At 49.9% G+C, this 27,538-nt stretch overlaps 1 protein-coding gene across 3 annotated transcripts in view; it reads right to left on the bottom strand.

Moving 5' to 3' along the window:
- Positions 1–27,538, bottom strand: part of EEF1D (eukaryotic translation elongation factor 1 delta) — a 57,288-nt gene that overhangs the window by 25,023 nt on the left and 4,727 nt on the right. The window contains exons 1-4 of one of the 3 annotated variants that reach the window (XM_060243172.1): positions 19,635–20,281; positions 19,014–19,520; positions 16,065–16,185; positions 5,344–5,415 (exon numbers count right to left, since the gene is read on the bottom strand). In XM_060243172.1, the coding sequence (XP_060099155.1) occupies positions 5,344–5,415; positions 16,065–16,185; positions 19,014–19,520; positions 19,635–20,266 (1,332 nt within the window). In that variant the 5' untranslated portion in view covers positions 20,267–20,281. Of the gene's footprint in view, positions 1–5,343; positions 5,416–16,064; positions 16,189–19,013; positions 19,521–19,634; positions 20,282–27,538 lie in introns of those variants that run through there. The other 2 variants (XM_060243170.1, XM_060243171.1) reach the window with 2 other exon arrangements.

The raw sequence follows: 27,538 nt of genomic DNA on the forward strand, positions 1-27,538 counted from the left end.
TTGCACCTGCTGGAATGGCCTTGGGTCAGCCAGAGCTCTCACAGGAGTTGTCCTTGAAAGGGCAGCTGCTGTGAGAGCTCTCTCAGCCCCAGCCACCTCACAGGGTGTTTGTTGTGAGGGGGATGGAAGGTAAAGGAAATTGTGACTGCTCTGAGACTCTCAGAATATAGGGCGGGATATAAATCCAGTTAACTCCTCTCCTCACTCAGAGAGGTATCACAACACGAGGGGAGCACAAGCAGGGACTCTTCAAACTAAACTCTTTGGTGTGGAGCAATTTCTCTCCCTAGGGGAAGAAAGCACAGCTCCGTACCAACCTCCCACTTTCTCCCTGGACAAGGTTCAACTGACAGGAAAAAACATAGAATGTACCGCAGCGCATAATAATAAGGGTTAACACGGAAGCAAAGGCCTCCGTTCCAAAATGACCATTCAAGGCATGACTAAACGTGCCCACGGGCACACAATTCTGCAAGTGACAAGAACAGCTCTCTGCCTGCCAAGCTATGAATACTATAGAACACAATCCGAGAGAGGTCACTATAACGGAAAACACAACACAAAATGCAAGCCAGCGACCTAAAAAGAGGGACGCAGAGCGACGCCAGTAGCAATTTCACATCGGCTGCAGCTCAGGCACAAGTAGCCGCATACCGAGCTGTAGCCGATGTGGAATTGCTGCTGGAGACGCTCTGCGTCCCTCTTTTTTGAAAACTGTGTAAAGAATCTATATAATCGAATCAATATTTGTCCCAGGTCTGATGAACGCTGGAAAGAAACAAGTACTTAATCGATTGGCTTGTCGCCACACTACTTTGGGACTTGAATGCACATGTTTTGGACCGGTTTCTATATACTTCTTAGTAAACTGGTCACCAGCTTGCATTTTTTGTTGCGCAAGCTATGAATGCTGCCTATGTTCCTGCAGTGATACACCCAAGGCTTTTTTGGGGGGGGGAGCAGGAACGCAGCTCCGGCTGGCTTGGCATCAGGAGGTGTGGCCTAATATGCAAATGAGTCCCTGCTGGGCTTTTTCCTGTTCACAAAGCCCCGGATACACCTAAAAGCCGCCGGAATTCCAGCCCGGCGACTAGAGGCAGCACAGGGAAGGAGCTGCCTTCTCTGCACAAGCCTTCGTGGGAAAGAAGACCGATGACGTAGCTGACTGACAAGCGGCCCACATCCCACAAGCATCCATCCTCCTATGGGCAGGCCTGTTATTTCGGCTGTGATTTTTTTTTGGGAGAAGGTTGCTAAGAGCAAAGAAACAGTGCAAGGGGTGACTTTTTTGCTTCGCTAGGCTTAAACCGTTTCCGACTGCGTGAAGAGGACCGTGTTGATATACGAAGCTGCCTTCGACTGGGTGGTGAACGCTTCCATCACCTACCACCTGGCTCTTTAAACCAGGGGTGGCCAAAGTGCGGCTCATGTGTCTTTTTCACACACACTGCGTGGCTCTTGAAGCCCTCATTGCCCTACTGGCCAGTGTGGAGAAGGCACTTGTCTCTTTAAATCCCTTTTCTTTCAATCATATATAATACTTGCTTGGTTTGGTTCTATTAAAATCCTAAAATATTCTGCTTGGAAAATGCATTTAAAGTTAAAGCCGCTTTCTTTCCACTCCTCCCTCCCTTGCAGCTTTCAAACATCTGACGTTCACGTCTCTCAATCATCTGACATTTATTCTATACGGCTCTTACATTAAGCCAGTTTGGCCACCCCTGCTTCAAACCCAGCCTTGACGCAGGCCCTTTTGGAATGCTCAACACAACAGAAAATGCAAGCTAGTGACCAATTTTATCAAAGATTTCAGGTTTTCACGGCTGGTAACATCATTAGGGTTTGTAGAATCTTTCGGGCTCAAGTGCCGTGTTCTACTGGAGAAAGTTGTCCTTCCAGACGTTTCGTTTTTCTTCCAGACGTCTCCGCAGCCGAGAACGAAACGTCTGGAAGAAAAACTTTCTCCAGTAGAACACGGCACTTGAGCCCGAAAGATTCTACAAACCCTAATAGTGACCAATTTACTAAGAAGTATATAGAAACTGGTCCAATTGTCCAATCATGTGCATTAAAGTCCCAAAGTAGTGTGGTGACAAGCCAATCTGCAAGTGAATCAAACCCGGGGAGGGACAGTGGCTCAGCGGTAGACCATCTGCTTGGGAAGCAGAAGGTCCCAGGTTCAATCCCTGGCATCTCCAAGACATGGACGTCAGATGTTTGAGAGCCGCAAGGGAGGAAGGAAGGAGGGAAGAAGGGGAGGAAGGAAGGAAATAGATGGGGGAAGGAGGAGGGAGGGAGAGGGGGAAAGAAAACAACTTTAACTTGAAATGCATTCTCCAAGCCACGGGCTGGCTTGGCTCGATGAACTGACTTAAAGAGAAATTTCTTCTCCTAGCTGGCTGAAGGGGCAATGGGGGCTTTGAGAGCCACGCAATATGTGTGAAAGAGCCACATGTGGCTCCCGAGCCACAGTTCGGCCATCTCTGCACTCGAAGATGCAGGACAAGATCACACACATACACAAATACCGGTCTTTTAAATATATACTTTTAAAGCTTTTGTTTCATAGGATTGCACTGCTTAGCTGATGCTTCGTTTCTGGCACTCTTCCTAGTCCGTGTGCTAGATTTCAGGACAGAACTTGGTAACACATATATTGGCCACTATGTGACACAGAGTGTTGGACTGGAGGGGCCACTGGCCTGATCCAACATGGCTTCTCTTATGTTCTTATGTGACACAGAGTGTTGGACTGGAGGGGCCACTGGCCTGATCCAACAGGGCTTCTCTTATGTTCTTATGTGACACAGAGTGTTGGGCTGGAGGGGCCATTGGCCTGATGCAACATGGCTTCTCTTATGTTCTTATGTGACACAGAGTGTTGGGCTGGAGGGGCCATTGGCCTGATCCAACATGGCTTCTCTTATGTTCTTATGTGACACAGAGTGTTGGACTGGAGGGGCCACTGGCCTGATCCAACATGGCTTCTCTTATGTTCTTATGTGACACAGAGTGTTGGACTGGAGGGGCCACTGGCCTGATCCAACATGGCTTCTCTTATGTTCTTATGTGACACAGAGTGTTGGACTGGAGGGGCCACTGGCCTGATGCAACATGGCTTCTCTTATGTTCTTATGTGACACAGAGTGTTGGACTGGATGGGCCATTGGCCTGATCCAACATGGCTTCTCTTATGTTCTTATGTGACACAGAGTGTTGGACTGGAGGGGCCATTGGCCTGATCCAACATGGCTTCTCTTATGTTCTTATGTGACACAGAGTGTTGGACTGGAGGGGCCACCGGCCTGATCCAACATGGCTTCTCTTATGTTCTTATGTGACACAGAGTGTTGGACTGGAGGGGCCACTGGCCTGATCCAACATGGCTTCTCTTATGTTCTTATGTGACACAGAGTGTTGGACTGGAGGGGCCACTGGCCTGATCCAACAGGGCTTCTCTTATGTTCTTATGTGTGACACAGAGTGTTGGACTGGATGGGCCATTGGCCTGATCCAACAGGGCTTCTCTTATGTTCTTATGTGACACAGAGTGTTGGACTGGATGGGCCATTGGCCTGATCCAACAGGGCTTCTCTTATGTTCTTATGTGTGACACAGAGTGTTGGACTGGAGGGGCCACTGGCCTGATCCAACATGGCTTCTCTTATGTTCTTATGTGACACAGAGTGTTGGACTGGAGGGGCCATTGGCCTGATCCAACATGGCTTCTCTTATGTACTTATGTGACACAGAGTGTTGGACTGGATGGGCCACTGGCCTGATCCAACATGGCTTCTCTTATGTTCTTATGTGACACAGAGTGTTGGACTGGATGGGCCATTGGCCTGATCCAACATGGCTTCTCTTAGGTTCTTCTGTGTGGCATAGAGTGTTGGACTGGAGGGGCCACTGGCCTGATCCAACATGGCTTCTCTTATGCTCTTATGTGACACAGAGTGTTGGACTGGATGGGCCACTGGCCTGATCCAACATGGCTTTTCTTATGTTCTTAAGTGTGACACAGAGTGTTAGGCTGGATGGGCCATTGGCCTGATCCAACATGACTTCTCTTATGTTCTTATGTGTGACACAGAGTGTTGGACTGGATGGATCACTGGCCTGCTCCAACATGGCTTCTCTTATGTGACACAGAGTGTTGGACTGGATGGGCCATTGGCCTGATCCAACATGGCTTCTCTTACGTTCTTATGTTCTTAATGTGCCCAGGGGACGGGACAGTTCAAAATATTTTTCGTTACTGGGAATCCCTGTTTTAACTGGAGAGGCTAGGACTGAACATTGGCCCTTCAGCATGCAATGCAAACACGCTACAGAGCCATCGCATGCCGTAGCACTGAAAAATCTCTGCATGCACAACCCTGGTGGCGTGGCAGTGACTGACTCTGCGCAGAGGGCAGTTGTGTTGGTCTGCTGTAGAGCAGTTCGGTTTGCTTTGACTCTCGAAAGCTTATGCCCTGAAAACCTTGTTGGTCCCTCAGGCACTCCTGGACTCAAATCTAACCTTCCACACTAGTTTTCCTCTCTGACATTTGCAGTGTTGAACCTCCAGGTGATTTTAAATATGGGAACAACTTTTAAAGTGTTGAACCTCCAGGTGATTTTAAAGATGGGATTGCTCACCTGCAGCTCCAAATGGTAAAAACCCAGCACAAACCACATCCTGCGACAGCTTCCGTTACGTGTCCTGGCTCTGCACCATGACAGCAAGGGCGGATTAGTCTCTTACAGGGGTGGCCAAACTGTGACTCGGGAGCCGCACGCGGCTCTTTCACACGTATTGTGTGGCTCTCGAAGCCTCCACCACCCACCCCGTCAGCCAGCTTGGAGAAGGCATTTGTCTCTTTAAATCTCTTCTCCAAGCCAGCCAGCAGCTTGGAGAAGGCATGCAAAGTTGCTTTCTTTCCACCTCTCCCTCTTCCCACTTTCCTCGTCTTGAGGTTCTCAAACATCCGACGGTCACGTCTTGCGGCTCTTAAACATCCGACGTTTCTTCTGTGTGGCTCTTCTATTGAGCAGGTTTGGCTACCCCTGGTCTATCACCTACTGTCTGACAGAAGGATTAGTCTATTAGGTGCAGCTTAATGAGAGCAAGCAAGAACACAGCGCATGCATCTTAGGCAGAGGGCAGCTTTGGGAAGACGGCTCATTCTGTCTCACCCTTCCCCTCTTCGGTTATGGTAAGAAAAGCCACCCACGCAAGTCGATGGAAATCGATCGCCGGGGGGGAGGGAGGGGGGGGGGAAATGTATCTGTGAGATATGCCACAGCTAGGAAAAATGGATGCGGTTTAGCCAGCTGGTGAGAGAGCGCCCGGGTACTCACTCCGGCCAGCGACTTCTGGATATTCTCCCTGGCTCTGGCAATGTCGCGGAGGATCGTGCTGGCTCCGTTCTCCTGCAAACAGTGCAGAAAGAACCAAGTGTTTTTTTTTTTTAAAGGTACACACAGATACAGCAGAAATTACCAAGTGGATCATGCGAAAGGGAGAATGCGTAAAACGAATGCCGTGAAAAGGTGAACCCCCAAATTCCACCTGTGGGATGCCCTCAGATGCTCTCTGGCACATTCCCTGGCATGGAGCGTGGGACAACCTTAACAGTCCCCTGCTTCCCTCTCAGACAGGCGGGTGTAGCTGCTCGTGACATAACCGTCCCCAGAGCGTCCCTTGGACTTTTCTGGCTGATTTTCATAGGTCAGTTGCATGCTTGCTTCATGCTAGCAAAACAATGTCCAGACCCTGTTTTTTGCATGCTCTGAGCCCAGAAACTAAGGTGAGTTATAATCTGTCAGACAGAAACCGGAAGGAGCAACAGGTACCAGCACCAAGAATATTCTGAACTAAAGGGACCTAAATCCTAGAGTCAGAATTAAGCAGGCATGTTGGTTCCAATCAGTGTTCCCTCGAAGCTGAGTTAGTGTGAGCTAGCTCACAGTTTTTTTGGCCTCTGGCTCAAACATTTTTGCCTTCGCTCATGAAAAATGACCCCAGAGCAAAATAATTCTATGCAGCAGCTCACAACTTTAATGCTAGTCGCTCACAAAGTAGAATTTCTGCTCACAAGACTTCACAGCTTAGAGGGAACATTGGTCCCAATCTGGAGAGCCGGTTTGGTGTAGCGGTTAAGTGCGCGGACTCTTATCTGGGAGAACCGGGTTTGATTCCCCACTCCTCCACTTGCACCTGCTAGCATGGCCTTGGGTCAGCCAGAGCTCTGGCAGAGGTTGTCCTTGAAAGGGCAGCTGCTGTGAGAGCCCTCTCAGCCCCACCCACCTCACAGGGTGTGTGTTGTGGGGGAGGAAGGGAAAGGAGATTGTGAGCCACTCTGAGACTCTTCGGAGTGAAGGGCGGGATATAAATCCAGTATCTTCATCTACCTCACAGGGTGTCTTGTGGGGGGGGGGGGGGGGAAGGTAAAGGAGATTGTGAGCTCCTTTGAGACTCTTTGGAGTGGAGGGCGGGGTATAAATCCAATATCTTCATCTACCTCACAGGGTGTCTTGTGGGGGGGGGAGGAAAGGAAAGGAGATCGTGAGCCGTTCTGAGACTCTTCGGAGTGAAGGGCGGGATATAAATCCAATATCTTAATCTACCTCACAGGGTGTCTTGTGGGGGCGGGGGGGAGGAAGGTAAAGGAGATTGTGAGCCCCTTTGAGTCTCTTTGGAGTGGAGGGCGGGATATAAATCCAATATCTTCATCTACCTCACAGGGTGTCTTGTGGGGGGGGGGAGGAAGGTAAAGGAGATTGTGTGCCCCTTTGAGACTCTTTGGAGTGGAGGGCAGGATATAAATCCAATATCTTCATCTACCTCACAGGGTGTCTGTTGTGGGGGGGAGGAAGGTAAAGGAGATTGTGAGCCGCTCTGAGACTCTCCGGAGTGGAGGACGGGATATAAATCCAATATCTTCATCTACCTCACAGGGTGTCTCTTGTGGGGGAGGAAGGTAAAGGAGATTGTGAGCCGCTCTGAGACTCTTCGGAGTGGAGGGCGGGATACAAATCCAATATCTTCATCTACCTCACAGGTGTCTGTTGTGGGGGAGGAAGGTAAAAGAGATTGTGAGCCCCTCTGAGACTCTTCGGAGTGGAGGGCAGGATATAAATCCAATATCTTCATCTACCTCACAGGGTGTCTGTTGTGGGGGAGGAAGGTAAAGGAGATTGTGAGCCCCTCTGAGACTCTTCGGAGTGGAGGGCGGGATATAAATCCAATACCTTCCTCCTTCTTTATTTTTTTAAAGTAGGATCATTATGGTGAGGGAAGCAGACTGGGAATTAAGAGGAGACAGAACTGCCAATCACTCATGCCACCCCTGCCAGCCCCCAGCAAGTCTCCCCCATGACCTCTCTCATCTGAGCCTTTGCCATCTCTTGGCCACATTTCCGCACACATCTCCAACACTTTCAATGTGAGATTATTCAGGATGCTAGGCTCTGCCAGACTCCACATTCCCCTTCCTCAACAACAGCACAGAAACTTTCAAATGCCTGTGAGCTTCTGAGTTTTATCTTGACCTGTGTCTAGCTTTTATGCATCTCTGGCATAAAGGCTAGACACGGAATACCAAACTACCTTCTCAGACACACAGCCCCAGGGTTGACGAGTGGAAAAGCCGACATTCCAGACCTCTACAAATCCAAAATTAGTAGGCAGCATTAGCGCCCACAGAGACATTGTCCAAATTCTGGGTATTCGGAGCACAGGGTACCCCTCTCATTTAAAATTGGAGGTACTTTTTCATTTCCCAAGAAAATGTTTCTAGTGATACAGGGAGGGGGAGGTCTTCTCTCTGAAATTCACTTTTTGAAAATGCAGCCACGGACTCCTCTTGTTCTTTTTCAAAAGAGAAATCCCTCTTCCATTTCTCCTTGCGGAGAAATCGTGGCGCCCTTTCGTCGCCTTGGCCCCAGCAAACTGTTTTATATTACACGCCACAGGGCGGCGCTCTCACAAGAGGACAGGAAAGTTTGGGAAGACACTGCTTGCCTCTGAGAGCGCGTACGGACTGAAATCCTACAGAAACTTCCTTCTTGCCCCTAGGCTCTTCGAACTCCTTTGTGATCAAAATGGAGCTGATGAAGCCTCTGGCTCCAAATTCCCCAAAAGAGGGACGAAAGGAAGAAGCTGGGGAAGGAGGCTTGTCTCTCAGCCGTGTCTCAAAATGCTGAACAGGCATTGTCCTTGCAGCTACCGGATAAGCCAGGCAACGCTGCTTCATCAACAATTCCACCCTCTGCTTGACCAAGCTGAGCAGGGCTCAGGGGTGGGACCATGCCTGCTGTCACTTCCTATATGGGGCGGGGAGGAAATGGAGGACAACGCAAACCACTGCTCCGTGGCATCTTCCCACTTGCGGCGGGCTAGTTTTGCTTCGGCCTCTCTCATTGCATAGCCAGTGTTGTACAGTGGTTAAGTGTGCTGGACTAGGATCCAGGGAGTCCCACGTTCGAATTCCCGCTCTGCCACGGAAATGCACTCGGTGACCTTGGGCCGGTCACACCTTCTCAGCCTAATCTACCCTTACAGGGATTGTTATTAGGATACTATTGAGAAGAGAATGATAAAAGCCAGGACACAGACATTAAAAACCAGGGCACAGAGCAGGGGTGTCAAACATGCATTCCGGGGGCCGAATCAGGCCCCTGGAGGGCTCCTATCAGGCCCCCGAGCAAGTGGCTGTCATCTGCTTCCATTTCCCTCTCTCTTGCTTCCTTCTGCATAACAGCTAGCTTTGCAAGGCTTGCTCAATCACACAGCTACAGAGCAAAACCTTCATTTTCTCCAATGGCTGAGGTTCCTCCCCTGGGAAGGAAGGGGGGGGGGAGGGAAGGCAGAGCTTGTTTTTCCATTCTCTCTCAATTGCACAGCAGAGCTACTGAGCCAAGCCTCTATCCCTTCTATTGGCTGAGGCTCCTCCCTCCCCTCTCCCTTGTTGGCCTAGTTCCAGGGTTCCCATGGGAGAAATACAAAGAAAGCACCTTTAAGACCAACAAGTGCTAACGTTTTAAGCATATTTCAAGGTTTCTTTTTATTTTAAAAAATTGCGTTTGTCTGTGTCCTTTCTAAAGTTTATATCTCTGCTACCTCATCTTCAATAGGTACACACGTGGCCTGGCCCAGCCCAACCCAACATGGCCCAGCCCAACAAGTTTTCATTTATGTCAGATCCGGCCCTCAAAACAAATGAGTTCGACACCCCTGGCATGGGGGAGAAAAGCAGGGCGCACATGAAGTAAATGGAATAAATAAACAGGGGCATGGCTTAAGAATCACTGTTTTACTGCAGCCGCTGGTTTTACAATAAATTCTACCTTAGAAATCATCAAGTTTAATCCGCATTGATGACAGCCAACTGAGGCGGCCACAAGTATAGCCACCTTCAAGAGGGCTTTAGATAAAAATATGGAGCACAGGTCCATCAGTGGCTATTAGCCACAGTGTATGTGTGTATAACATGGCTTCTCTTATGTCCTTATGTGTGACACAGAGTGTTGGACTGGATGGGCCACTGGCCTGATCCAACATGGCTTCTCTTATGTCCTTATGTGTGACACAGAGTGTTGGACTGGATGGGCCACTGGCCTGATCCAACATGGCTTCTCTTATGTCCTTATGTGTGACACAGAGTGTTGGACTTGATGGGCCGTTGGCCTGATCCAACATGGCTTCTCTTATGTTCTTATGTGACACAGAGTGTTGGACTGGAGGGGCCACTGGCCTGATCCAACATGGCTTCTCTTATGTCCTTATGTGTGACACAGAGTGTTGGACTTGATGGGCCGTTGGCCTGATCCAACATGGCTTCTCTTATGTTCTTATGTGACACAGAGTGTTGGACTGGAGGGGCCACTGGCCTGATCCAACATGGCTTCTCTTATGTTCTTATGTGACACAGAGTGTTGGACTGGAGGGGCCACTGGCCTGATCCAACAGGGCTTCTCTTATGTTCTTATGTGACACAGAGTGTTGGACTGGATGGGCCACTGGCCTGATCCAACAGGGCTTCTCTTATGTTCTTATGTGACACAGAGTGTTGGACTGGAGGGGCCACTGGCCTGATCCAACATGGCTTCTCTTATGTTCTTATGTGACACAGAGTGTTGGACTGCAGGGGCCATTGGCCTGATCCAACAGGGCTTCTCTTATGTTCTTATGTGACACAGAGTGTTGGACTGGAGGGGCCACTGGCCTGATCCAACAGGGCTTCTCTTATGTTCTTATGTGACACAGAGTGTTGGACTGGAGGGGCCATTGGCCTGATCCAACAGGGCTTCTCTTATCTCCTTATGTGTGACACAGAGTGTTGGACTGGATGGGCCATTGGCCTGACCCAACATGGCTTCTCTTATCTCCTTATGTGTGACACAGAGTGTTGGACTGGATGGGCCATAGGCCTGATCCAACAGGGCTTCTCTTATGTTCTTATGTGACACAGAGTGTTGGACTTGATGGGCCGTTGGCCTGATCCAACATGGCTTCTCTTATCTCCTTATGTGTGACGGAGAGTGTTGGACTGGATGGGCCACTGGCCTGATCCAACATGGCTTCTCTTATGTTCTTATGTGACTCAGAGTGTTGGACTTGATGGGCCGTTGGCCTGACCCAACATGGCTTCTCTTATCTCCTTATGTGTGACTCAGAGTGTTGGACTGGATGGGCCACTGGCCTGATCCAACATGGCTTCTCTTATGTTCTTATGTGACTCAGAGTGTTGGACTTGATGGGCCATTGGCCTGACCCAACATGGCTTCTCTTATCTCCTTATGTGTGACTCAGAGTGTTGGACTGGATGGGCCACTGGCCTGATCCAACATGGCTTCTCTTATGTTCTTATGTGACTCAGAGTGTTGGACTTGATGGGCCGTTGGCCTGATCCAACATGGCTTCTCTTATGTTCTTATGTTCTGAGAGAAGATGCCAGCTCTTCTACAGGGCGTGAGCCAGTTACCAAGCTTACGGAAGACTCTCTTTTATAAACCTTTTGAGCTCAGTGGCACCTTTAAGCCCAACAAAGTTTTATTCTGGGCGTGAAAGCTTATACCCAGGGGGAAAAAACCCTTGCTGGTCTTAAGGGCACCGCTGGACTCAAAACTGTTCCGCTGCTTCAGACCAACGTGGCTGCCCATCTGAATTTTTTAAATGTGTCCGTCCCAGTGACAAAGGTAATTTCATTTGCTCCAGGTTTCTTACTAAGAAACAGTAGCGAGAAACTTTTAATGGGAACAGAAATTTCAAAAAGTACATATCCTAGTTCCCACACTATGCTCAGCGATGCTCTATATTCTTAGTGCTGGTGGGGGGGCAACAGTGGGAGGGTTTCTAGGGTCCTGGCCCTACTGGTGGACCTTCTGATGGCACCTGGGTATTTTGGCCACTGTGTGACGCAGAATGTTGGACTGGATGGGCCATTGGCCTGATCCAACATGGCTTCTCTTATGTTCTTATGTGTGACACAGAGTGTTGGACTGGAGGGGCCAATGGTCTGATCCAACATGGCTTCTCTTATGTTCTTATGTGACCCAGAGTGTTGGACTGGAAGGGCCAATGGCCTGATCCAACATGGCTTCTCTTATGTTCTTATGTGACACAGAGTGTTGGACTGGATGGGCCATTGGCCTGATCCAACATGGCTTCTCTTATGTTCTTATGTGTGACACAAGTGTTAGACTGGATGGGCCAATGGCCTGATCCAACATGGCTTCTCTTTGGTTCTTATGTGTGACCCAGAGCGTTGGACTGGATGGGCCATAGGCCTGATCCAACATGGCTTCTCTTATGTTCTTATGTGTGACACAGAGTGTTGGACTGGATGGGCCACTGGCCTGATCCAACAGGGCTTCTCTTATGTTCTTATGTGACCCAGATTGTTGGACTGGGTGGGCCACTGGCCTGATCCAACATGGCTTCTCTTATGTTCTTATGTGTGACACAGAATGTTGGACTGGATGGGCCATTGGCCTGATCCAACATGGCTTCTCTTATGTTCTTATGTATGACACAGAATGTTGGACTGGATAGGCCAGTGGCCTGATTCAACATGGCTTCTCTTATGTTCTTATGTGTGACACAAGTGTTAGACTTGATGGGCCAATGGCCTGATCCAACAGGGCTTCTCTTATGTTCTTATGTGACCCAGAGTGTTGGACTGGGTGGGCCACTGGTCTGATCCAACATGGCTTCTCTTATGTTCTTATGTGTGACACAAAGTGTTGGACTGGATGGGCCATTGGCCTGACCCAACATGGCTTCTCTTATGTTCTTATGTGTGACACAGAGTATTGGACTGGATGGGCCACTGGCCTGATCCAACATGGCTTCTCTTATGTTCTTATGTGTGACACAGAGTGTTGGACTGGATGGGCCACTGGCCTGATCCAACATGGCTTCCCTTATGTTCTTATGTGTGACACAGAGTGTTGGATTGGATGGGCCACTGGCCTGAACCAACAGGCCTTCTCTTATGTTCTTATGTGACACAGAGTGTTGGATTGGATGGGCCATTGGCCTGACCCAACATTGCTTCTCTTCTATTCTTATGTGACACAGTGTTGGACTGGAGGGGCCATTGGCCTGATCCAACATGGCTTCTCTTATGTTCTCAGTCCCCTCTCTTTGCCATGGTGGGCAAGAATGATCTACATCCCCCACTGCCTCTGTCTCCAAGATACTCCCTGTTCCTACAGTACAACAAGCGAAACATCCAGCAGAAATGCTACAGAATAAGCCTGGGATGGGATATGCAGGCAACAGAAAGGCATTGCTAGAAAAGCCTGCAGCCCAGCTCTTGCAGATTTCAGCCTCCATCCAAGTAACCACCTCATCAGCTTTATCAGAATCCCCATCACCGGGGCTTTATTTGTAGCAGGAGCTCCTTTGCATATTAGGCCACGCCCCCCCCCCCATATAGCCAATCCTCCTGGAGCTTACAGGGCTCTTCGTACAGGGCCTACTGTAAGCTCTTGGACAATTGGCTACATCAGAGGTTTGTGGCCTAATATGCAAAGGAGTTCCTGCTACAAAAAAAGGCCCTGCCAATCACTAAATATGCCCTTTTCTAACCCGAGGGAAGGAAAGGAAGCAAATGCACAAGAGTTCTGTAGGCACGGAGGCAGCCTTCATGCAGGAATTAGGTCTGTCGCTGCCAACACCCTTCTCTGCTGCTGTTCAGCATCTGGGGTTTCAACACAGCTGTGTTCAGTTTTTCCAGAGCCCCGCCTGTTCTCCACTAAGCACACCTGGATCCAGAAAAGAACAGCCCCCCGCCCTCCACGGTGCAAATTTTAACATCACTTAAAAATAAGGAACGTGCCGCTTCCAGTTCCACACACATGCTGACGCCTGCATACTGCTGCTTGTTCAGCACAAGGGCTGCCAACTCTGAACGCAGCTGCTTTCGGAAATGTCCTGTCCTCCGCTACTGTTGCTAAGCCTCCTCCCGCCTCCGTTCACAGCTGGAGCTCCCAATGAAGCATCTTTAAAGGCATCTGCCCATTAGGACAACACATAGCCATTCTAGATGTTTTCTGAAGGCCATCCAAGGTAAACGAGACAATCAAGAAGGCAGCACGTTTTTGGGATCGTTTGTTATTTTAAGAACATCAGAAGAGCCCTGCTGGATCAGAGCAATGGTCCATCTAGTCCGGCCTCCTGCCTCACACAGGGGCCAACCAGTTCCTCTGGAGGGCCAACAACAGGGCAGAGAGCCTGAGGCCTTCCCCTGAGAAGAACATCAGAAGAGCCCTGCTGGATCAGACTAGTGAGGGTCCATCTAGTCCAGCCTCCTGTCTCACACAGCAGCCAACCAGCTCCTCCGGAGGGCCAACAACAGGGCAGAGAAGCCGAGGCCTTCCCCTGAGAAGAACATCACAAGAGTCCTGCTGGATCAGACCACGGAGGTTCCATCCAGTCCAGCCTCCTGTCTCACACAGTGGCCAGCCAGTTCCTCTGGAGGGCCAACAACAGGGCAGAGCGGCTGAGGCCTTCCCCTGAGAAGAACATCAGAAGAGCCCTGCTGGATCAGACCAGGGAGGGTCCAACTAGTCCGGCCTCCTGTCTCACACAGTGGCCAGTCAGTTACTCTGGAGGGCTAGCAACAGGGCAGAGAGGCCAAGGCCTTCCCCTGAGAAGAAGATCAGAAGAGTCCTGCTGGGTCAGACCAGTGAGGGTCCATCTAGTCCAGCCTCCTGTCTCACACAGGGGCCAACCAGTTCCTCTGGAGGGCCAACAACAGGGCAGAGAGGCCACGTATGAATCACACAATATCACTTCTAGAATAGCAGAGGAGGAAAGAAAGATGATATTGGATTTATACCCTGCCCTATAACTATGAATCTCAGAGTCTCAGAGCGGCCTACAAACAATTTAGTCCCCCCCACACACACAGAACAGACACCTTGTGAGGTGGGTGGGGTTGAGAGAGCTCTCATAGAGGCTGTCCTTTCAAAGGACAGCTCTGCGAGAGCTCTGGCTGACCGAAAGCCATTCCAGCAACTGCAACTGCAAGTGGAGGAGTGGGGAATCAAACCCGGTTCTCCCAGATAAGAACCCACACACTTCACACACCCCAACCAAAATGGATTGTGACAGAAAGTATCTTGCAATGCATCTCCCAGTGCTCTAGCAGGCCAGATCAGAGACTCAGAGCATTAGGAAGAGAGGAACCTTCAAGCCTCGGCCTCTCTGCCCCTGTTGTTGGCCCTCCAGAGGAACTGGGTGGCCACTGTGTAAGACAGGAGGCTGGACTATATGGACCCTCACCGGCTTGATCCAGCCCAGACCACTTCTTATGTTCTTAAGAAGAAGATGATATTGGATTTATATCCTGCCCTATACTCTGAATCTCAGAGTCTCAGGGCGATCATAATCTCCTTTACCTCCCCCCCCACCTCCCACAACAGAGGTAGGTGGAGCTGAGAGGTCTTACATCAGCTGTCCTTTCAAAGACAACCACTGCAAGAGCTATGGCTGACCCAAGGCCATTCCAGCAGGTGCAAGTGAAGGAGTGGGGAATCAAACCCGGTTCTCCCAGGTAAGAATCTGCACAATTAACCACCACACCAAACTGGCTCTCAGGGGATGGCCTTGGCCCCTTTGCCCTGCTGTTGACCCTACAGAGGAACTGGTCGGCCACTGAGTGAGACAGGACACTGGTCTAGATGGACCGCTGGTCTGATTCAGCGGGGCTCTTCTGTTGTTCTTATGAAGGCCATGGCCTCTACACCCTGTTTTTGGACCTCCAGAGGAACTGGTTGACCACTATGTGAGACAGGATGCTGGAGTAGATGGAGTCTCATTGGCCTAATCCAGCCCAGGACTCTTCATATATTCTAATCAGGGGAAGGCTTCAGCCTCTATGCCCTGTTGTTGGCCCTCCAGATGCTGGACTAGATGGACCCTCATTGGTCTGACCCAGCAGGGATCTTCTGAGGTTCTCAGGGGAAGGCTTCAGCCTCTCTGCCCTGTTGTCGGCCCCCACAGAGGAACTGGCTGGCCACTGTGCGAAACAAGATGGTGAACTGGGTGGACGACTGGTCTGATCCAGCAGGGCTCTTCTTATGTTCGTAACAGTCCCCCTTCTACTGTGAGATGGGATGAGAAGGGCTGCCACCCCCTACTCCACAACAAAAGCACATGGCAGGAAGTTACCATCGTGAAGGACCCTGGTACTACACATATACAACCGGATAAGCAGTCTGTTTTGAGTATTCCTTGCGCACAATCTATAACCCTTCTACAACCAGTTCAGAGGCAGCATGCCTCGACACACCAGTTGCTGAAGAGACACTGCTGCCTTCACACCCTGCACATGGGCTTCCCAACAGGGTTTGGCCAGCCACTGCAGGACTTCTGGTTTGATCCAGAACACGGCTCCTCATATTCCGCAGAAGCTGGGCTATGAGCATGCGTGAGAAAGCTTCGGCGTGCAGGTAAGGACTCAATCTCTACTGCTGCCCTCCTGCCTCCGCCCAAAGCCCTCCGGTATCCCCGCAGGACCGATGCCTCTGCCCCCGTTCCCCAAGGAGGACGCGGGTGGGTGTCTCACCTGCTGGCACGAGGGGCCACAGACAGGACCGTTCATCTGTTCGTAGTACCTCCTCTCGGCATCATCGTACTTGAACTTATCGAACCAGATCTTCTCGTGCATCAGGAAGTTGGTTGCCATTCTTCTGCAAAGAGGAAGAAACCAAATGAACGTCCGAAAAGAATTCAGCCAGCAGCCAGGACCCCACGTTTGTTAAGAATGCTGCGCGCTCCTGCCTCCTAACAAAATACACGCGGGAACCCTCAACCCCACTCCCACACAGCGTCTCGGTTTATCTAAGCGACAGAAGCCTCGTCACTCGTGCACAAGGCCGCCTGCTCTGATCTGCGTCCTTACGGGACGAGGTTGAGCCCCTTTCAGCGCCTCGTCTAAATCCAGTTTAACCAATCTCAGATAAGCGCTTGTAAAAGACATGGATCGGTTAACACAACTTGGCGAAGAAGAAGAAGAAGATATTGGATTTATATCCCACCCTCCACTCCGAAGGGTCTAAGAGTGGCTCACAATCGCCTTTCCCTTCCTCCCCCACAACAGACACCCTTTGAGGTAGATGAAGATATTGGATTTATAGCCCGCCCTCCACTCCAAAGAGTCTCAGAGTGGCTCACAAGCTCCTTTACCTTCCTCCCCCACAACAGACACCCTGTGAGGAAGATGAAGATATTGGATTTATATCCTGCCCTCCACTCCGAAGAGTCTCAGAGTGGCTCACAATCTCCTTTCCCTTCCTCCCCCACAACAGACACCCTGTGAGGCGGGTGGGGCTGAGAAGACTCTCACAGCAGCTGCCCTTTCAAGGACAACCTCTGCCAGAGCTCTGACTCACCCAAGGCCATTCCAGCAGGTGTAAGTGGAGGAGTGGGGAATCCAACCTGGTTTTCCCAGATAAGAGTCCGTGCACTTAACCACTACACCAAACTGGTTCTTCAAAGGCCCAGGCCTCTGCAACATGCTGAGAAATGACTGTCCTGACATCGCTGAGCCATTCCTAGAAGGGCAGACCACACTGTGTGGGGACAGGAAGGTAGATGTGGCCCTCCCAGCTCTACAGCACCCACATCCCAAGGGTAACAGGTCTTTATCGGCCTCTGTCCACAGAGCTGGAACTTCGGCATGCTCAGAACTGGATTCAGAACTGAGCAGCACCTCTCAGGTGTCTTTGCCGCCACCAGCCCGGTTACACGTTTGGGCACGGTGAACGAGCCCGCCTTTCCAGAAGCAACCTATGGAAGGAGAACCACTAGACCAGGGATAGGGAACGTTGGCTCTCCAGATGCTTTTTTTGCCTACAACTCCCATCAGCCCCAGCCATTGGCCATGCTGGCTGGGGCTGTTGGGAGTTGTAGGCAAAAAAAACATCCGGAGAGCCAACGTTCCCTACCCCTGCACTAGACGTTCCCCCAAACACTGTGTTTCCTTCAGCTGGGAAGCACCAACATGCAACGACAGATATGAAAATTGCGCGTGTGGCAGTGGAATCCACTGTTGGAAGGGATTAACAGCACAGATCTATTCAACTAATGCTTTCCTTTGACAGGTATGGGAGGTGGGACACTGCTCCTAGCAGAAGGCTTCAGGGGTACTTTGGGACAGGTGGATACAATGAAGGATCGGAGGATAAAAAGAACTGGGCTGGGGAAAGGAATGCAGCACAAAGCCTCCTTAAGTGACTGTCTTGATGCTCTGGAGCTGGGGACGAACGGCATAAGGCCAAAGTGAACTCCTGAGATAACCACGTTTCTGATTTCTTCCAGTCGCATTAACACCCCCAACCCCTTTCCAGATCACACCAAAGAAGCCCAACCACCATCACAGAAAAAGGCATCTTTTATCACTGGGCTTCTAGAAAGAATGGCCAGAAGAGGGGTACATGGGATAAAAAGCTTCCCTGGTATTCTCAGGTTGCCTGCTGGCCAAATGCAACACAGCCTCTACCTCGTTTACTCCAATAAGTCCTAGGTATCTTATCTATCATGCTATACAGAGAATGGCACAGATGTTTTAGGCTCAGTTTGTATCAAGAAAAGGGTCTTTTGGGGATCGAGAAAAGTCATTGAGAGGCACAGTACTGTTACAGAAATGAAGTGACAAAATAATGGGAACATATGAAGCTGCCTTATACTGAATCAGACCCTGGGTCCATCAAAGTCAGTCTTTTCTACTCAGACTGGCAGTGGCTCTCCAGGGTCTCAAGCTGAGGTTTTTCACACCTACTTGCCCGGACCCTTTTTTTAGTTGGAGATGCTGGGGATTGAACCTGGGACCTTCTGCTTACTAAGCAGATGCTCTACCACTGAGCCACCGTCCCTCCCTAAAGTTAGCCTTGTCTACTCAGACTGGCAGTGGCTCTCCAGGGTCTCAAGCTGAGGTTTTTCACACCTACTTGCCTGGACCCTTTTTTTAGTTGGAGATGCCGGGGATTGAACCTGGGACCTTCTGCTTACCAACCAGATGCTGTGCCACTGAGCCACCGTCCCTCCCACGAACATATGAACATATGAAGCTGCCTTATACTGAATCAGACCCCCCTCGGTCCATCAAAGTCAGTATATTCTACTCAGACTGGCAGTGGCTCTCCAGGGTCTCAAGCTGAGGTTTTTCACGCCTACTTGCCTGGACCCTTTTTAGTTGGAGATGCTGGGGATTGAACCTGGAACCTTCTGCTTACCAAGCAGATGCTCTGCCACTGAGCCACCGTCCCACCCAGAATTCCATTTAAGCGTTCTAGGAATACTGAGGGCTACTGATGGCCATCCGAAAGGGCCATTTCGCATGGCACTCCTTCCACTTCTAACCATGGCGGGCTCTCAAATGAAAGTGAATATCTATTCCAGCCTGCAGAACCTCCAGTCCCCACCCCAAACATACATGCTGTTTACATACAGAAACTCTTCCATCTCTATCCTGGCCCAGTTTAGAACAAATTACCCCAGAACAAGCTTTTCCTACTTAGCATTAGGCTCTGGTGCACTTGAAGGCCGGGGTGAAGGCGATGGTTCCTTTGGGAGCGCGGTTCCAGACATCCTTGCATCCTCTTGGTCGCTGGCCAGTTTCAAGGCCTCAGCTGCATAGTACTGTGCTTCGGCGCTGTCGTACACGGGCTTGCTGAGCCACAAAGATTCACTGTCCTTGTGCATGAAATACCAGGTGGACGGCACATGAGAAAAATCTTGAGGTACAGTAGCAGAGGCGGTAGAATTCCCCCTCTTGCCCGCACTCCGACTCTTCTTGTCTTTGCGACCCCTCTTCAGGGACTCTGGCCGCCCGCGTTCCTGCAACCTCACCTTTCCGGGAGGGTGCCCGTCGAACATGTTTGCATAGAAGCTTCTTTCCGCATCGTCGTAGATGGGTTTCTCGAGCCAGACCTCCGAAACCAGAGCCTGTAAGCCGGCCATCTGAGGTTTGCCATTCACCGTCTGGTTCAAATCGCCAGGAGAGACGCCAGGAAATGTCGAGCTGGTGCAGACCGCGGCCTCTGCGGATGCGGCCGGCGTCGAAGGAGTAGGCAGGGCGGTCCCGTAGCCTTCGTCTGGCGTTTGCTGCTCAACGCGGTCCTTGTTGCCTTGCCACGGAACCGAGGGGAGGTGAAGGGCCTGCGGGAGAGCAATCGACTCGCATTTTTCGAGGAACGTCTTCTCCGCGTCGTCGAAGCTGACCTTGTTGACCCAAACGTCCTGGATCAGGTGATGGCAAGCGATCAGGCTGCCGTGAGAGCACTGAAAGACCGACAGGTTCCTTCTCGGCCGGAGGCCCGCCTGAGGCTCAACCTCAGACCAGGGCACCAAGGCAGACAGCTCAGCAGCCCGGGGCGTCTTGGAAACCGCCTGCAAAAACGCATCCGCAAGCTTCTTCCAGTAGACGGCTTCCGCCTGATCGAAGAGAGGCTTGTCAAACCACACGCGGTCAGCTAACAGCCCTGTCAGGACGATGTCCACTCGGGGCTCCAGACAGCCGTATCTGGGAGAACACCTCCTCCTCTTGTGCTTCCTGCCGCTCCCGGCTCGGCACAGCTCTCCTTTCGGCTCTTCCTCGCCAGGACCGTCGTGGCAGAAGCCGTTCACGGCCACCGGCTCTTGGTGGCGCCCGGCGGCGGCAGCTGCCAGAGTCGCTTCCCGCTCATAGTGGAGCCGCTCCGCCTCGTCGTACCTGTGCTTGTCCACCCAGACCTTTTCCGCCAGACACAGCAGCTTCCTCGTCCTCATCTTCCCCGGGGCGGCAGCATTAAGAGACAAGCAGAAGGGTAGAGTTGCAAGAATAAGACAGTTGCAAACGGCATGCAAGAGGCCCTCGCCCTTTCGAGAGCTCGGGCTAGGCTGACGCAGCCCAATCAACGGGACTTGGCATGCAGTGGGGGGGGGGGGGTTGTGCTGGATGCACCGACTACATGAGACACAGCTGAATACTGGAACGTTACGGTTGCATGTTAAAAACACACATGCACAATGCAGCTGACACGATTTTAAAAAAAGTCTGGCACTGAGCTTTGAGATACGAACCACCACTAGTAGGAACAAGGATGGGACACTGTCTTCTATGTGTCGGAGGGCAGCTGTGGACATATGAAGCTGCCTTATACTGAATCAGACCCTCGGTCTATCAAAGTCAGTAGTGTCTGCTCAGACTGGCAGCGGCTCTCCAGGGTCTCAAGCAGAGGTTTTTCACGCCTACTTGCCTGGATCCTTTTTAGTTGGAGATGCCAGGGATTGAACCTGGGACTTTCTGCTTACCAAGCAGATGCTCTACCACTGAGCCACCATCCCACCCTAACACTTATGAAGCTGCCTTACACTGAATCAGACCCTTGGTCCATCAAAGTCAGTAGTGTCTACTCAGACTGGCAGCGGCTCTCCAGGGTCTCAAGCTGAGGTTTTTCACACCAATTTGCCTGGACCCTTTTTTTGGAGATGCCGGGGATTGAATCTGGGACCTTCTGCTTACCAAGCAGATGCTCTCCCACTGAGCTACCGTCCCTCCCCTGTGTTGGGTTGCAGTAGCACAGTCAGAGTTCAGCAGCGCCTTACGGAACAACTAACTTTTCAGAATATGAGCTTTCAAGAATCAAAGCTGCACCCAAAGGGAGCTCTAATTCTTGAGTGCTCAAAATCTTGTTGGTCTCTAAGGACTCGAATCTAGCGGTCTGCCCTTGGGAAAGTGCTGTCTACTGAAGCTAGAAACTCACCCTGACACATAAGCTTAGGCGTGCATGCAGGCTAAGGAAGGTAGATCATCTTCGCTACTGACTTAGATGGGCTTTAGATTAGAATCCTGGTTGGGAAGCAGGGAGAGAGCTACAGTTAATCGGCATGCCTGCATCGGCACGCAAGAAGCGTATTGATATGAAATGCCTGGACCGAAATATTTTAAAACGATGCCTCTTTATTGTATTTATGGAAGCTGCTTTGGAAACCGCTAGCCTGGCAGTTTTGTGCAGGACGAGATTTTTAATCTAATCTAATCTGCATGCTCATCCAAACTACACTGAGGAGTGGCACAGAGAAAGGGAAGGTACTCATGGTCTGTGCCCCAGCATATATTGTTGGCCAGGTTATAACGTCTACAATATACTGCCTTTTTTTTAAAAAAAGGAAGAGAGTATGTTTCCAGCATGATTACATTCCTGAGCTAGGTACTAAAACTTTGTACTCACATTAAAGACGTTTAATAAAACAGTTGTATGCTACTTCTAGAACTGAGTTTCAGAGGGTAGCCATATTAAACTGGAGCAGAACAGCTAGATCCGAGTCCAGGAGTAGAAGATATTGGATTTATATCCTGCCCTATTCTCTGAATCTCAGAGTGGCTCACAATCTCCTTTATCTTCCTCCACCACAACAGACACCCTGTGAGGTGGGTGGGGCTGAGAGAGCTCTTACAGCAGCTGCCCTTTCAAGGACGACTCCTATAGTTCCATGGCTGACCCAAGGCCATTCCAGCAGGTGCAAGTGGAGGAGTGGGGAATCAAACCCGGTTCTCCCAGATAAGAGAGCTCTGGCTGACCCAAGGCCATTCCAGCAGGTGCAAGTGAAGGAGGAGGGAATCAAACCCGGTTCTCCCAGATAAGAGAGCTCTGGCTGACCCAAGGCCATTCCAGCAGGTGCAAGTGAAGGAGGAGGGAATCAAACCCGGTTCTCCCAGATAAGAGAGCTCTGGCTGACCCAAGGCCATTCCAGCGGGTTCAAGTGGAGGAGTGGGGAATCAAACCCGGTTCTCCCAGATAAGAGAGCTCTGGCTGACCCAAGGCCATTCCAGCAGCTGCAAGTGGAGGAGTGGGGAATCAAACCCGGTTCTCCCAGATAAGAGAGCTCTGGCTGACCCAAGGCCATTCCAGCAGGTGCAAGTGGAGGAGTGGGGAATCCAACGGTTCTCCCAGATAAGAGAGCTCTGGCTGACCCAAGGCCATTCCAGCAGCTGCAAGGGGAGGAGTGAGGAATCCAACCCGGTTCTCCCAGATAAGAGAGCTCTGGCTGACCCAAGGCCATTCCAGCAGGTGCAAGTGGAGGAGTGGGGGAATCAAACTCGGTTCTCCCAGATAAGAGTCTGCGCACTTAACCATTACTCCAAACTGGCTCTCAGTACCTTAGAAACCAACAAGATTTTCAGGATATAAGGTTTTGAGAGTCAAATCTCCCTTTGTCAGATCTGAGCGTGAAGCTAGCTGTCCTACAACTAAACTTCAGTTACAAGCTAACTTGAACAAGAGACAGCCAAACCAGGCAACCTCTGATTAAACAGATTTTTTTAAAGAGGAAAAAAAAAATAGAGAGCTTTATACGTTCTCCCATTTATGCTTATTAAAGCTTTCACTACTTACTGTTGATGTCCTGAAATAAAATACTTTACAAATTTGGAAGATGTTACTTGTTTTAAGTGTTAACTGGACCCCATGTGGAAACAGCCACCCTTTCAAACTCCTAGCAAGATGTTGGAAAGCTGGGAGTTGTGTGGGGCTGAGAGACGGAATTGTGACTAGCAAAAAGGCTGCGACATCACAATGGCGGCTGAGGGGCTGGGGGAGTCAACTCTCAGTTGTTCTGAAGAGCCCGCCAACACACAGCAGAAATGCAGTGCAAAGTGCCCTGGGGGTTCCCTAATACAAGCCCCCTAATACAAGCCCCACACGGACTGTAGCTTCCAGGTCCCACTTACCAAACATTTTCAGTGATGTTCAACAAAAAAGAAGTAGTCTGCCCCATAAAGGACAAAAGCCACACGAGAGACACTGGATGAAATGAAAGGGAAGGTGGGATTCTCAGGTTTCCCTCCAGGTAAATGAAGCAGCATTTAAGGTAGCGTAAGGAAGCCACAGATTGGGAACAGGAAGGAGGACTGGAGAAGGGAAGGGACAAACGTCTTTCAAAACAAAGGCTGATGCAGAAATGGTCTGCCAACAGCGCCCTTCCACAGCCACTGACCACGGGGAAAACAAGCTATAATTGGTGATGGTGCATGAAGTAGGAAGAAGAAAACCCGCATTTATCTGTTTGCGTGATGCTTCAAGGGTACAAAATACATGGGAAACCAATCGTCCTCATAAACCCACGGCCAAATTACAAAACAGCACTGACAATAAAGGAAGTCATCAACACCGACTTGGTGAATTGCAAACAAATTGGGGGGAAAAAATAAGCAGGCCTAGATTTACTAGCAAGACGAGGCCAAATACAAAAAGGAAGCCATGTGGGATGGGATCTTTCCTCCTCTGCTCAGCTAAGTATGGAGGGCTTCCGTCAACAGACAAGTCTTCTTCTGATGCAGGAAGTTGCCTGAATAGGAAGGTTCCGCGCTTAGCCAAGCAGAGTGGTAGGATCCGGCTCATCGGCTTCGCCATCTTTTCGGGGGATTTGTAAATTTGTGCTGTGAAATACCACAATTTCCACAAGGGGGTGCGGGGTGGGAGGAAATCATTGCTGCGACTTATTCTGCAAATGGTAAAATTAGGTCAAATTATTGTAAGAAACAAAGCTAGTTGAGGGGACATCGTTAGAGAGGTGGCAACATGAAATGGCCCAAATTACTTTCACTGACAAGCGACGAGGGTCTTGCTTCAAAGACCACCCTGTCCTGTTATCTTAAAAAGCCATGAAGGGAAACACCAAGAGTGACTTCTGAATGGCATCATCCACAGAGTCCGTGTTCAAAGACAGACACTGTCAACAGAGGAACTCTCTGACGCTGGAGACAGAGATACTGAAGTCAGAGACTTAATGCCTTCTCTGAGCACAAAGCTTTCCTAGAGAGCACAGCACAGTGGGCAAAGAAATATCAACTAAGAGAAGGCTTGCTCACTCAGCAGGGACATTAAAATTCTTTTTTTAAAAAAAAAATCTAGGAAATCTGGCTTAGCAAAAAGTCCAGCAAGTATGAAAAAACGGCAAGGTTAACGGCTAGGGAGTACTTACATTTTTAGTTCCTACGACAGCGTTAAGAAAGAAGAAAAACAGGGGAAGTAAGAACATTTTTGCTTTTAAAGATGTATCAACCACAGATTAGAAAATGCCAAGAAATCAGAAAAGCAGGTAAGACACACCTATCCCCAACAGACGAGAAATACCACTCGGGGGGGGAAAAAAAAAGACAGAATGTGCATGTTACAGTGTGAAGAAAGCGGAAACGGCCTTACTCTGAAGAGTGACGCATGAAGCTGCCTACCTCTGAAGCAGAGCACTGGTCCATCTAGGTCAGGAGTCCCCAGCCACCACTCCGTGGTCTGCTAGCAACCAGGCTGTAGAGTGAGGCAGGGCAGTCCCAGACTAAAGAGGTGTTCCGGCCTTGCTCCAAAGCTGCCTCCTCTGAGGCCACACCACCTCTTTTGTCTGCCCGGGCCCTGGGCCAGCAGAAGGGGCAGCACGGCTGTGACCTCAGCCTACCCCTCCTTTATAGACCTCCACCGATCAGCTGATCGGTAGGTCTTTAAATGGGAGGAGGCAGAAACAGCCCTAGTCTCCCCCCATGGGGGTCAGGGTTGTGGTGCGGAGAGCAGCTTAGGGTGGTGAAAACCCCAGAGCCGCCATCCCTCCCGGTCCGTGGAAAAATTGTCATCCACGTGCCAAAGAGATTGGGGGCCACTGATCTAGGTCAATGTTGTCTACTGTGAGCAGCTGTGACTCACCCGGAAAGATGAGGCAGCGGACATCCTTATTTCCATCCGCTTGGCCTTCCTTGCCAGCCATGGTGCTATCTTCATTTTTATCTTCATTTATTATTTCATTTCTGGACCTGCTGCTGTACTGATACGTAGAATGCGCCCGAGGGAAACCACCACCTTTGATATATGTGTTATTTGTTTTATTGCGTTTTATGGTTTTAAGAAGAAGATAGAAGATATTGGATTTATATCCCGCCCTCCACTCCGAAGAGTCTCAGAGCAGTTCACAATCTCTTTTCCCTTCCTCCCCCACAACAGACACCCTGTGAGGTAGATGAAGATATTGGATTTATATCCCACCCTCCACTCCGAAGAGTCTCAGAGCAGCTCCCAATCTCCTTTCCCTTCCTCCCCCACAACAGATACCCTGTGAGGTAGATGAAGATATTGGATTTATATCCCGCCCTCCACTCTGAAGAGTCTCAGAGCGGCTCACAATCTCCTTTCCCTTCCTCCCCCACAACAGACACCCTGTGAGGTGGGTGGGGCTGGAGAGGGCTCTCACAGCAGCTGCCCTTTCAAGGACAGCCTCTGCCAGAGCTCTGGCTGACCCAAGGCCATCCCAGCAGGTGCAAGTGGAGGAGTGGGGAATCAAAGCCAGTTCTCCCAGATAAGACTCCGCACACTTAATCACTACACCAAACTGGCTCTCCCCCCACAACAGACACCCTGTCAGGTGGGTGGGGCTGGAGAGGGTTCTCACAGCAGCTGCCCTTTCAAGGACAGCCTCTGCCAGAGCTATGGCTGACCCAAGGCCATTCCAGCAGGTGCAAGTGCAGGATTTGGGAATCAAACCCGGTTCTCCCAAATAAGAATCCGCACACTTAACCACTACACCAAACTGGCTCTCCAAACTGGCTTTAAGCTTGTAGTTTTTAAACTGTTTTAACGTTTGTTGAGATCCACGCCGAGACTGTTTGCGGGAAAGGGCGGGATACAAATTAACATAAAGAAATAACAAATCAATCAATCTCCAAAGGAGCCTGCAGGCTCAAAAAGGTTGAGGATACCCGATTATGCTATTGATGGGTATCAATTATGCTACTGATGCACAAAGAGAAAATGCTTTGCCGTTTTTATTTATGCAGACAACACAGACCCCTGGGATTTCCCATTTCCGATTACAGTATTCAGAGACCAAGAACCCAGCAATGTGCTTAGAGACATCTATTAGGTGCTTCTTACATTACACACCCCCCCCCCCGCCAAATACCATAGCAAAGACTGGGTAAATAAGAGAGTTCACTATAATAAATAGTGACGAAGAAAGAGGGAAAACAACAAATCAGAAAATCTGCAGATGTTCAGTATACAGTTCAGATATTACATACTAGTAAACAAGATGCAAAAAGGAAGAGTAAGATAGATCAGACACTAGCAGCAGTGGAACACAAAGGCAGAGCAATCGTAAGCATTCGTCCTGTGTACAGTTCTTTATAGCTACAGCAGATGTTGCTGTTACTCAGGTTTCAAATATGGAGCAAAAAATACATCAAGGTTATTAACAGAAACCACAAATGTAGCTGGATTTCCTCAGGCATTTGCAGAAACCGGGCTGGGGAGGGATCCACCGCAGAGCTGTGGTTCTCAAAACCTGGACGTTATAAGGAGAGCACAGCGACGAAACAGAAGTTAACTGTAAGAGAATTTCTCAGCAAGTTCTATTACTGCTCAATGGGGTAAATGAAACACATGGCAAAAAGCACTGCGACAGAGAACGATCACATGGATTTACAATCCAGATTAACAGGAAACAAGATACTCAAAACCTCCTCGTTGTCCCCGAACCAAAGGAAGCCCATTTGAAATCTACTAGGGATAGGGCCTTCTCCGTAATGGCCCCCTTCCTGGTGGAACCAGCTGCCGGAAGAGGTAAGGGCCCTGCGGGATCTCGCTCAATTCTGCAGGGCCTGTAAAACAGTCCTCTTCTGGCTGGCTTACAACTAACCGGCACTTGAAACTGAGTGTAGTTTTTATAAGACTGCTGTATGTTTTTAATGTTTTAACTGTGTAAACTGTGTAAAATGTTTAAATTTTTATATTCTTATGTTAGATTTTATATGCTGTAAGCTGCCCTGAGCCACCTGGTGGGAAGGGCGGGATATAAATCACAAATAAACTAAACTAAAAATTAAACTAAAACTTATTAATTGGCATTCTGAAACAGCTACGTATTAATCAGCATATCCCATGGCCTTCTGACTGCATCCTTACAATAATGCCTCAAGAAGAGAGGAGAAACGTCGACTGCGGGGTGACATGATAGAGGTTTACAAGATAATGCATGGGATGGAGAAAGTAGAGAAAGAAGTACTTTTCTCCCTTTCTC

Source organism: Heteronotia binoei, chromosome 7 (genome assembly GCF_032191835.1).
Source record: "Heteronotia binoei isolate CCM8104 ecotype False Entrance Well chromosome 7, APGP_CSIRO_Hbin_v1, whole genome shotgun sequence".
NCBI lineage: Eukaryota > Metazoa > Chordata > Lepidosauria > Squamata > Gekkonidae > Heteronotia > Heteronotia binoei.